Here is a 12,919-nt window from a genome sequence, read left to right as displayed (position 1 = left end):
GAATCCATTGTTGACATGGCACAGTGTGTTCAGATAACACCATGGCACAGTGCTGTTATTTCATGACTGTTTGTGGGTCTCGTGCACAAATTGGCTGCTGTCTTTCCTACATTACAACAGTGACTACACTTCAAAAGTACTTTGTTGGCTGTAAAGTGCTTTGGGATGTCCTGAGGTTGTGTTAAGGCGCTATATAAATGCAAGTCTTTCTTTCCCTGACTTCTCTGCCCAACTCTCTCAAGTGCAACTGGCATGTAAGTCCAGGAAAATTAGGGGAGAAAAACAGGGAAAACATCAAAACGTCCAAGTTTCAGTATTTTTTTTAAGGCAATCATTTCCTATAATTGTGTGTGTAGCAGCAGCTGCTATAGCTATTCATTCAAATTCGTGAATTTAAGGTGAAAGTAGGGTCCTGATCACTATCACTGTTGCAGCACAAACTGTCAACATAATTCTCACTGACCTCAGAATCCACCCAATAGGAACTAACCTCTAATTACTCTCAGGGAGGCACAGTAATTAGATCTTCTGCACTTAGCGGGAGACGTCACCTTACACAGGCAGTCACATCTCAGCTGCAGAAGACATCCTTTATTACATATTGCAATGCTTCTGATAAAACAGAGCAGCCTGCAACTTTGAGGAGACAGGATAAACTAGAATTTTCAACACCACACCTGATCCACTCGCATGTTTAGAAACTCAACTCCAATTAATGGAATCACAGTTCCATCAATTCTATATTGATGACACAGCGTGAAGTTCACCCTAAGAAGGGTCACTGCCTTGGTAAAATGGTTTAGCAGGTCAGTGTACCTGATTAACATTCAGAAATGTCCAAACTGTCCCAGGAATTGTCTGCATAGGAAAATTGTTTAAACTCATTAATTCAAATTCATGAATACTGACTTAAGGTGAAAATAAGATTGTAACTGACCAGCCACAGCATGTATTGTAACTTTTACAACACAAACTTTGCAGACAGCCAATACAGTGGCTCTAACACACAGTTAGGAGCAGGCTGCTTGTCCCCAAATCACAACAGTATCCCTCTGGTACAATGTTAGGAATTACACCTCAAAAAGAAATCACTGGAAAAGTTCAGAGGACCAACATCAACAAAAGATTATCTGGTCATTATCTCATTTTTGTTTGCGGGAACTTGCTATGCGTAAATTGGCTCCTGTGTTTCCTACATTACAACAGTGCCTACACTGCAAAAGTTCTTCATCTTTCTGTTATTGCAACATCCTTCTTTTCAGGCAAGTTCTGGGCTCTGTGGCTGCGAAACAGTGGGAAGGAGGTCCAGATCTGTGTCAGCAAAATTAAAATTTGAAGCAAAAAAGAATCAGTGCAGAATATCATTCGCCGCTGCAGAAATGGCTGCCAGAACTCTCCACACTCCTCACTCTCAGAAACCACTCGCTTCCTTCTGTCTCGGCTGATCCTGGCCACAGCTGCGCCTTGTGACTCTCTGTCCAACTTAATCCGAGTGCTCTACGAGTGTAAAAGCAGGAAAGGCAGAGCTGCAATGTCACTGCCCTCATTATAATATATGCTAATGAAGTCACTCCATTGCTGGGAGAACCAAAAAAGCATGAGGGAAGTTGGGGGTAGGTGTCGGTAGTGGAAGGAAATCAATCTTGGGGGAGAAAGCGACTTCCTCTCGCCCCATTTTGCTACCAAAAAGAAAGTCGCTTGTTCCAATTATGTGCTAAAATGACATTGAAAACAGCATGGAAATTCTAGACTCGGAACTTTATTGGGCTAAGGTAAGTTATTGTATTGAGGAATTCTGGTCATTACAGTGAAACTTGCTTCATGCTGGTTATCGATGTTAAGTCACAAACAAAATCCCCAGCCAATGCCGGCTTGTACAGTCTATAGAATTTCCCCGACGTTATATTATAAATAGGGCCCATTTAACTCTCAGAAAACGTTACAGAACTTGAGCAAACGGCACCTAGCCTGAACATAATACTCAAACATATCTAATCCTGTTCATGAACGTCCATGTGGCAACTTGTATCCAATTACTTTTATGAATAGCCCCACATACTACCCTAGCACCTCACCATTACTGACCCTGGGCCTAAAGCATAAATCACCTGCCTCACAGCACATCTAGAATCAATCTCTTTCTTTTGCGCTCACACATGTGTCTTTATTTCAGCTTCTTGCGGTATCTCGAACATTCCACTGCTTATAAAAAAAACTGAAACCTGCTTTCCATTTATAGGCATTTAATTTAAAGGGCCTTTCCAACTTTAAAAAGTGAGTTTTGCCAACACTCACAATTTTTTCTAAAAGTAACCATTTCAAGAAATTGATCAACTTTGATGCTTTTTAATAACTTCTTTGAGAAGTTACTGAATACAAGAAAGCTGTATTAATTTGTAATTCTGGAATGGCAAGCCTAATGACTGTCACTGCTCATTAATCTGGGTGCTATGCAGATTTAACCGTTAGTCTCGGATGTCATTGGGAAAAAACTGCTTTTGAGGGTCGCTGAGCTTAGTAACCTCACAAAATCGGGAGCTTACAAATTTTCATTTCCAATATAAAATGGCTGCATTTCTTTTTTTTTTGCTTCTGACACTTCAAAGTGTGGCACACAATCACAAAACCCATATATACATTTTTTTCCAAAGTGGTACTGATGGCGCTTTCCTCTCTCTTTATAACTGTTTTGTTCTAGGAACATTTAATACCATTGCCTGGGATGTTGAGTATGAACATAAAAAGGGCACAAAGATAAGAAGGTTAAGAACAGAGAGCATGGGAGAGAGAGAGAGGAAAGAGAAAGAGTGGGGGGGGGCGTTTGGTGAGAGGTGGGGGAAAGAGCAGGGGAGCAAAAGAGAGGGACAGAGAGAGAGATGAGCAAATGACAGAGAAAGAGAGCAAGAGAGAAACACTATCATCTCATAATTCACTTCAAAGTATCAGGACCAAACTTCGTCTATGACAGACTATGCTGTGCCTGCTTCCTTCCAAAAAAAACTTATAAACTTCTTTCCTATCTATTACATTGTACAATCTAATCCAGTTCAGATCTATTCATCTAAACTCAACATAATCACCCAAACATCTGCTCTGAAGCATGATGTTGTTCACTGGACAGTGTTGGGCCACCCAGCTGACATGCCCTCCCCCGCTGTGTCAAGACAGGATGGGAAAATTGTGTAGACAGGGTCCTAATTGAATTGTTTACACCAGCTTGATTCGAATCAATTTGCTTCTGGGTTTTCTTTTAACCAGTATCAGGAAGTGAGAGGTTTTGCTCCAATCAAACATTGCCGCAAATTAATTTGCGCCATTTGTATTGTCCACTTGATTCAAAACAGCTGCATGTTCGAAAACCACAGACAGGGCTTCAGAAATCTAAAACCATGGCGTTTTCTGCCAATGTGCAATACATCACAAGCAATTCTACACTAGGATGGTAAGCTGTGCCTTACAGAGCAGCTCAAGAGTTGCATACTGTAAAGAAATGGCAGTTGTACTGGAGTTCGGATTCTTTCAGTAATTAGGAACCCCAGGGCCAAATTAGCACCCAGCTAGACATCTTGACTCATACCTTTATAAGCTAGAAACTTAAAAATAGAAGGGCTGTGGGGAAAGAACATAGATGTGGGACTAACTGGATAGCTCTTTCAAAGAGCCAGCACAACACGAAGGGCCAAATGGCCTCCTGTGTTGTATCATTCGATGATACTACAAAGTTTTTGGGGTGCCCTTACAGTGCAGACAATAACAGACATTCTGACTAATATGATACATTAAAAGGAGCATTTCTTGAAGGTGCATTGAATAATAGGATATGGATTTGTGGTTACTACCATCACACAGTAAATTTCCCCTATGTAAGTCCTGCCAACATGGGAAGACACAGAGCAGAGACCATTCCTTCACTTTGAGGTGTAACCCTAGGTTATTCTCACATACCTCCCAATGGCAGTAATTAGAGAGGCACTGATAGAGCCCAACTGGAAAAGGGAATGTGCTATGGTGAGACTTTAGTTTGAAAGATACACAAAAGAAAATAATTTGCAAAGGAAAAGAGCCACTTCTTCACAGATCATAATTCAGGTTATTTTTTATAAAATATTCTCATCAGTTTTTGAAAGTTTTCACGTTGAGAGGTGTGCATTTATTTTAAGAGTCAGAAAGAGCTATTGATCCTGGACAGATGCCACGATATACTCCTTGCTCTTTCTATTCTCACTGACTGCTGATTTGTGCTCAGACGCCCACTCGATCTTATTTCCTTCCCCACTGCTCTCTCCCAGCCCCATATCGCTTATCTACCCTCACTGACCACCTCCTTTCCAAATCTGTCAGCTATCACTTCATAATTGGTTAGTGGCTCCATGAGTTTGTCCAGTGAGTAGAGGCTGGGATGAGATGAATTAGCTGCGATGAATTCATCTGGGTTGAATTAGCGGGTTGCAAAAGGGACAGCTAGGGATACTACAACTGGATTAGAGTCACAGAAGAAAAGATAGGCAGTTGGGAATGTTGCCAGCACCCACTGAACTGAACTCCAGCACAATTAGTTGCACAAAGCAAATGGGTCACCCGGATGGGGTGGGGGGGTGGGGGGGTAGGGGGAGGGGGTGAGTGAGTGTGGGCAGAGGTGGCTGGGGTTAGTGTTGGGAAAGTACCTGGTTCAAAAGAAGCTTGATGTAGTAGCCAGGATAACAATGTTAAACTGAGATTTGAGGGGAAATCTGTTCAAAGAAGGAACTTGCATTTATATAGTACCTTTCACAACCTCAGAATGTTCCAAAGCACTTTACAGCTAATGAAGTACTTTTGAAAGGTCAGAGACCTGAAACTGTTAACTGTTTCTCTCTGCACAGATGCTGCCAGACCTGCTGAGTGTTTCCAGCACTTTGTCTTTATTTCAGATTTCCAGCATCTGCAGTATTTTGCTTTTATTTAAGTACTTTTTGAAGTGTTCGTCACTATTGCAGTGTAGGAAGCACAGCAGTCAATTTGTGCACAGCAAGCTTCCACAAACAGCAGTGAGATAATGACCAGATCTTTTTTTTCAGTATCAATTGAGGGATAAATGTTGGCCAGGACACCAGGAATAACCCCCTGCTCTTCTTCGAAATAGTGCCATAGCACCTTTTACACCCACTTGAGAGAGGAGACAGGGCCTTAGTCATCTGAAAGATGGCACCTTCAACAGTGCAACATTCCCTCAGTACTGCACTGGAGTGTCAGACTAGATTTTTGTGCTCAAGTCTCTGGAGTGGGGTTTGAACCTTCTGACTCAGAGATGGCACTTGACCACAAACCACATCTGTCCAAACTCCCAACTTATGGTAACACCTTCCCCTTTTGGCAAAGCAATGCAAACAGGCAAATATAATTGTTGCAGCTCTTGCTGAATCGTGATGCTTACCTCAAGCACAGGTTTGGAATTGTGGCAGATGGACAGGACATGGGAGATACTATTCTTTACCAGGTTGTCTTTGTCCTGAGAGTCTATGGGGTAAATACAAAGACCATATTCATAGTGGTTAAACATCCACGTAAACACAATATTGTGCAAAGAATAACAGTGAGTTACAATGTTGCAATTCAAATTCCATGTAATCATGGGATGTTGGTGTTTAGTGACAGTCACTCCCTCAGTTATTTTACAATAGCACACATGGCTACAGCAATTAATTAAGCGTTGACTCATTCCGCAGTTCACAGTGAAGGTAACAAGGCAAGATCAGCACTGATAACCAAAAAGAACACAAACACTGGAATCTCAAAAATGGAACAGAAAATGCCGGAAATACACAATGAATTGATGACCTTTGGAACGGAGATATAGGTTTAGTGTTTCGGGCGGGACCCTTTGTCAGAATGATTCTGATGAAGCGCCCCACCTAAATGGTATCAGAGGACAATGAGGCCTGCAGACAAGTCTTCCTGTTTCTCTTTGTGTCTTAGCAAAATGCTCCAAAAATAAATCACAGCAAGGGGAGATTTCCATTCTCTTGAGCGGTTGCACAGACGGCAATACCACTGCTAGATCCAGGCAGATTCCTGAGCCGACTGTTTACAGGGTTCCATTGCACTCCAAATAAAGAATGCTATGCAATGGAAAAAGCAAGGAGTTATCAGAGCCCAGAAGAACAGTGCTGGCATTTATTCACACAGCGACCCCCCCTAACTTCAACCTTTGTGCAGTTCATTTAGAATTCTCTGCCTCTGACATTTTCAAAGCAGACTTAAAGAAATGCTTTTTTTTTTCCTTCTTTAGTCTCTGCTCCTCTCCTGAAGGCGGTGACTCTTGCTGGGGTTCATGCCTATGGGCATCCACCATCTCTCAAGTACCTCTCTCAAGTGCTCAATGTTTAAGTTTGTATCAATTTAACCACGCGGGCCATCTTGGCGGAAGCCACTCTGCCCTCACCTGACAACGCATGGGTGTGCGCTTTTCAACAACCACTGAATGGTAATCAGGAGCAGGAACCCCAGCTTATTTTATTTTTCTCCTCTTGTCTAGTTCAGGGGTGCTGAGGCCAGTGGCAAAATCCAGGCAATTTTTAAAACAACTTCATTCAGAACATTGAAAACATTACTAAGAACTAGAAATAATGGAACAACCTAAAATGTGGGCTTGTATTCCCTTGAGTCTAGAAGATTAAGAGATGATCTAATTGAAGTGTTTAAAATGATTAAAGGATTTAATAGAGTAGAAAGAGAGAAAGTATTTCCTCTGGTGAGGGAGTCCAGAACAAGGGGTATAACCTTAAAATTAGAGCTAGGCTGTTCAGGGGTAATGTCAGGAAGCACTTCTTCACACAAAGGGTAGTAGAAATCTGGAACTTTCTACCCACAAACTCTGTTGAAGCTGAGGGTCAACTGGAAATTTCAAAACTGAGATTGCTAGATTTCTGCTAGGTAAGGGATATGGAACTAAAGCGAGTAAATGGAATTGAGATACAAATCAGCCAAGATTTAATTGAATGGCAGAACAGACCCAAGGGGCTGAATGACCTACTCTTGTTCCTATGTATGTATTATGGAGGGACAGCAAAAGAGAAAAGTAGCAAAGAAAAGTAGGGTATCGTCAAAAAGGGTGGAGCTCTGATTAACTTCCTGTTGTTTAATGCTGACAGTTACACAATACCACTAAATATACACACAGGAAGCATTGAAAACCTCACTGAGCAAGTGGTGAACTTTCAGATAGTGAAATATAGTTAAGGAGGGGACCTCTGCCATCTGTATACACTCAGATTTCTCCTCAAGGCAATTATTATCTGTACTTGTATTTTTTTTGAGATCTCCCACCAGAGGAAATAAATTCAGTAGACATTATTTATTAATGAAATGTGGGAGGAGGCAGGGTCTGATCTAAAACCAAATATATTATAAAATGAGGACATAATTGTTTATAGTGGGCCTGGTGCCAGATTACTTTGAGATGCAGTAGCATAGTGGTTATGTTACTGGACTAGTAAACCTGGACTAATGATCTGGAGACATGAGTTCAAATCCCACCATGGCAACTGGGAAATTTAAATTAATTAAACAAATCTTAAATATAAAACTAGTATCAGTAATAATGACCATGAAACCACTGGATTGTGGTTAAAAACCCTCTGGTTCGCTAATGTCTTTTAGGGAAAGAAATCTGCTGTCCTTACCCGGTCTGGCCTTCATGTAACTGCAGACCTGAAACAATGTGATTGACTCATAACTGCCATCTGAAATGGCACAGTGAGCCATTCAATGGAAACAGGGATGGGAAATAAATGCTGGTCTTGCCCACATCCTGTGAGAAAATGAATAGACAGCCATTCTTTATATGGAGCTGGAGCAGACTGCTCTGCCAACCAACCTGCTTTGCCAGCCAACCTGCTTTAGGGACAGGAGAGAAGGCTCTGCTCTCTGGAGGTTAGTGGCGTGTCGGTTTTCCCTCCCACTGGTCTGATGCATGTTATTCTACTTTCATAGAATCATAGAAAGATACAGTGCAGAAAGAGGCCATTTGGCCCATTGTGCCAATGCCAGCTCTTTGAAAGAGCTATTCATTCAGTCCCACGCCCCTACTTGTTCCCCATAACCCGTGAAATGTTTCCTCTTCAAGTATTTATCCAATTGTCTTTTCTAAGTTGTTATTGAATCTGATTTCACCATCCTTTCAGGATGTGCATTCCTGATCATAAGAATTTGCTGCATTAAAAAAAAAGTCCTCACATTGCCTCTGGTTCTTTTGCCAATGACCTTTCTTTGAGGTTCCCCTCACCAGTTCACTCACTATTCCATCATGGGAGGATGCATCATGGGAGGATGCACTCTGTGCATCATTCTGGCAGTTCCCCTGAGTGTGGTGGCAGCCAAAATATGCAGCTTTTCAAAGTTTATCATGGAAACGAAACTGTCTTTGGTCCATCACCGTCAGTTCCATCTTTATGGTTCAGCTTAAGTCTCCACTAAAAGAGAGATCTGACAGGATTTGCAGTATTCATTGTTGATTGACAAGTTTGTAAAAGATACCCCACTTCAAGTAAGGTAATCACTATTACAATGCATTTTGTAGCAGAAAAATGTATCATATTATATTTCTTTCTCATGTCATGTTGCTTGCAAAATTCAAGGCAACATTTTTTTTTGCAGCAATACAAACTACTCAAAGACTCTCCATCCCTCCAGTCAGTGGTTCTACAAGAAGGGGTGTCTGAAACCCCAACATCACCTGTCTATTGGCTTAGCACTTCCCTGAAATGGAGACTTGTCTAGTGAGAAGTTGTAGGCATACAAACCTCTTTAAGTTTGGTTAATGAACTCCCAGTCTTTGTCAGCCCAGTAACAATAAGCATTGGAAAAGATTTGAAATATAAGACATAGAAATTGCTGCTGTATGTAGTGACATAGTATTACACAGTCAGTAAAGCACAATTTATATGCCAGTGTTTATGCCCCACATGAGGCTCATCCCACCTTACTTCATCTCATCCTATCAGCATATCCTTCTATTCCTTTCCCCCTCATGAACTTATCTAGCTTCCTCTTAAATGCATCTATGCTATTCACCTCAACCATTCCATTTGGCAGCGAGTTCCATATTCTCACCAGTCTCTTAATAAAGAAGTTTCTCCTGAATTTCCTATTGGATTTATTAGTAACTAGCTTATATTTTTCGTCCCTAGTTTTGGATTTCCCACAAGTGGATACATCTCTTTGTCTACCCTATCAAACCCTCTCAATGACATAGATATAGGGCTGGATTTTCAAAACGGAGTCCAGAACCCGACGCACAGGTGATATGTGGGTCCTGACCCCGTACCTCAGCTGTGTTGCCAACGCAACGCGATCTTCTAAAACGGTAGTGCACGAATTGGGCTGGAGGCGAGCTCAGCGCCCAATTAGTTGGTGCCAAGTGTCTGCAGGAGGCTGGAGCTGCCTGCCTGGCCCCAGAGGTAAAGGCAAGTGGCATCCATGATGTGGCCTATTGCTGCCTTGCTGAGGACAGCAGGCAGTTCCTCAGAGGGCCAACAGAATGAACAGGTGAGGCAGCTTTTCCATAATAAAACAAAAAGTGCTGTGCTGGGCCCAGTGCAAGATCCCCATGGGAAAAAAACATTTCTTCCTCAAACAACAAAGTTAGCCCCCTGCCCATTACGAGCCCAACAGCTGTGCACTGCTGTGCACCGGACTGGTTCAGCTTGCCAGCTTCCACTTTGAAAACTGAGGTACGGACCTCCCCGCCCCCTGAACGAGTTCCTAAAAGAGCTTAATGGCTCCTTCATTGGAGGCAAGCGGCTTCCCTGTTTTCCCCAACCCCACATTAAAAATCATGGACTGTCCCAGAGGCGTCGGGTTCCGGAGACGAACTCCAGGACTGCGATTTTTAAATCATGTCCGCCCCGGCTCCTGACCACACAGTCCTTTCAAAATCTGGCCCATAATCTTTGTGATGCGGGAATCGTCTGGACATTCTCAATCCAGTTCCTAAGGGGCACAGGCTCACTGCATAAAACTGCCTCGAATGTGGCACAGATAGACAATCGCCATCAGTAAGACTGCAGGATGGCTGTTGTGGAAAATATACAATGGTCACAGTTATACTATACAAATCTGGGCCTAAGACAACTTCTGGCATCAGAGTGGCGGAAGCTTTACTCTATATCTAAGTACTTGATATTGGCACTAGGGTTTTTTAAATGGGAATGTCTTGGTCCCCAGCACTGACGTTCAGCAAAAAAAAAGTATAAATAAAGCAAGAGAATTGAATTGTTGCAATTTGTATAAAATCTATTATTTGAATCTAACAATAACCTTTCCAGAGGGAACTTTCTGTACTTAGAAAAAACTTAGAAAGGAACCCCTTCAATACTCAATACATATGAGTGGAAATTAAACTTCTGGGGTTAAAACTGACATTAAGAACTAGTGTTTTCTTATCTCTTCTGGTTGGGGAGTGAGTGACTGGTAAGGGGGTGTCATCAGTTTAGAAGTGTCACAGAGTAAGGGAAGAGGTTAGGAGAAACATAGCAGGTTGTTAGAAAATGAAATGCTTTGTCACAGGGAGTGGTTGAAGCAGAGATTACTGCATCTCTTAAGGGAGGATTGGGCAATTACTTGAAGCTGAGGAAGATACAAGGTTACAAGGATAGTTTTGGATGGCTTTATCAAACAGCGAGCTCAGACATAATTGGCCAAATGGCCAATTTCTGTGCTGGAAGCTTCTACAGTTCTATGGCGTGAAATTCTATTGTCTGCTAATATAGGCCTGGCTATTATATTTTAAAACAGGTAATGGCTTCGTTCAAATGGCAAGCAGAAGAATTTCATTAGACATTAATGCAACTTCAATCCATAGTGATCTTGATAATAGGCCAATATATTTAGCAAATGATAACCACACTTACCTCTAATATTTCCAAGGTAGAGGCCATCTAAAACCTGGTGAGAGAAGAAGATTTCTTTATTAAACCAAGAATACATTTTCTAAATCTTAGCCCCAAAAATTACAGGGCACTCAATGACAGCAGTAAATTAACTTATCAGCAAGCTTGTCTTCTGCACTTTACAGCAAGTGCGAGTCCATTAACAATAAGTTTGATGCACGATAAGGTGCGCTACTGAGGCTTATAGACTAGCTTCGATTCCCAGTCTGCACTTTGTTAGCAAATCTCAGAGGAGACAACACTCCTGGGTAAAATCTGGTGGGGGTGCAGGTGGAGGAGAAAAGAACAGCCCAGGGTATTTATTCCAATTTTCCAGCCAGTGACTCCTTTGAAAGGTGCAGTTGTATGGGCATCAGATGAATGCAGGATCAGGCTGAACAGTGATTTCCTCTGTGACAAGCGGACTGACAACATTCACTGCCCGGGCTCACACACAAGGAATGGTCGCTTATTTAAGGTACCAAAGGGCTGCTGGCAGCTGTAGTGACTTGATGGTGTGTGACTTGGAGGGGAGCTTGGTGTTCCCATGTATGTGTTGCCCTTGCCCTTCTAGACAGTGGAGGTTGCAGGTTTGGGTGGTGCTGTTAGAGAAGCCTTGGCAAGTTGCTGCAGTGCATCCTATGGATAGCACACACTGCAGCCATGGTGCGCTGGTGGTGGAGGAAGTGGATGTTTAAAGAGATAAACAGGCTGTCAGTCAGGCAGACTGCTTTGACCTGGACGGCATCGAGCTTCTTGAGTGTTGTTGGTGCTGCACCCATCCAGGCAAAAGTCCAAAACTAATACCGCTGCCCAGCCAATAGCCTTGTATCTTCCTCAGCTTCAAGTAATTGCCTAATTTTCCCTTAAGAGATGCAGTAATCTCTGCTTCAGCCACTCCCTGTGACAAAGCATTACATTTTCCAACAACCTGCCGTGTAAAAACATTTCTCCTAACCTCTTCCCTTTCTCTATTCTAAATTCTAAACTGATGACTCCCCCTTACCTGTCACTCACTTTCCAACTGGAAGAAATAAGGACACACTAGATAACGTCACTTTCAAAGTCTCTAATTACATTACTCAATTCATCATTAACATTTCTTTTAAGATAGAATGGTCAAGGGCTGTAATGCAGAACACAGCCAACCAAAATTGAAAAAGAGTAGGTGAGAAAAGCAAGAAGTTGTGGTTAGGTTTGGCCACCAAGCTTGAATTTTAAAAGCCTCATGGGTGTAGTGTTGAAAGGGGAGAGGGGACTAAGGTGTTTCACATATGTGGTTCAATGAGTCTTGAATGTAAACCGTAGTGTTTGCTAGAAGTTGCAGCACGTAAAACTGCATATTTGCAACTTAGGAGGAAATAACCTTTATAAATGAACCTTTAAAGTCTTGATTTCTAGTGGGTTTGCTTAAACCCTTGCCCTGCACTTGTCCTAACCAATGACTGCCTGCCCCTGATAATTCACAGCCACAGGAACTATCAGTACTGACCCTGCATCTGGATTTTCAGCTTTTTCACACACAGCCCACATACCTCAGGTTTTTACTCAACAACTGCTCACAATTGTGTCTTTTGTAAAGTTTCACGACACAAGGCATTTTGTGAATGTCTTGACATGTACAAGACCCAGACATAGTTGGTTGAACTAATTCTTTCAGCATTAAACGCCTTTTGCACCTTTCAGGCTAGAATCTCCTGATCTATCATATAACATGTGCAAAGGAAACTGTGCATTTCTAAAGCTTAAAGGGAGGAAGGGAAGTGGGATTAGTCTTGGGATCAGCGCTTACATGCAAAATACTCTCTATCTGTCATACAACAGCAAGTCTCAGACTATCCCCGACTGAAGGACTCCACCATGGAGCCCAGGGGTCATTCGTTTGAACCCTGAACTTTCACATGGAAGTACTCTGCAGACCAAGGATCCTATGGAGCAAATCTGTCTATATTAGCACAAGGATTTATAACTTTCAGGTTTATTAAAATAGATTGTGACCTTTTTCTTTCAGA

The 12,919-nt window shown here is 42.2% G+C and overlaps 1 protein-coding gene across 1 annotated transcript in view; it reads right to left on the bottom strand.

Annotated features, from left to right (window-relative positions):
* Positions 1 to 12,919, bottom strand: part of dusp22a (dual specificity phosphatase 22a) — a 171,967-nt gene that overhangs the window by 144,916 nt on the left and 14,132 nt on the right. Inside the window, exons 3-4 of the mRNA XM_068049870.1 lie at positions 10,890 to 10,923; positions 5,414 to 5,496 (exon numbers count right to left, since the gene is read on the bottom strand). Coding sequence (XP_067905971.1) covers positions 5,414 to 5,496; positions 10,890 to 10,923 — 117 coding nt within the window. The remainder of the gene's footprint in view (positions 1 to 5,413; positions 5,497 to 10,889; positions 10,924 to 12,919) is intronic.

The sequence above is a fragment of the Heterodontus francisci genome, chromosome 17, assembly GCF_036365525.1.
Source record: "Heterodontus francisci isolate sHetFra1 chromosome 17, sHetFra1.hap1, whole genome shotgun sequence".
In the NCBI taxonomy this organism is placed as follows: Eukaryota; Metazoa; Chordata; class Chondrichthyes; order Heterodontiformes; family Heterodontidae; genus Heterodontus; species Heterodontus francisci.
The sequence above is the reverse complement of the archived record's forward strand: the minus strand, read 5'-3'. Positions and strand labels throughout refer to the sequence as shown.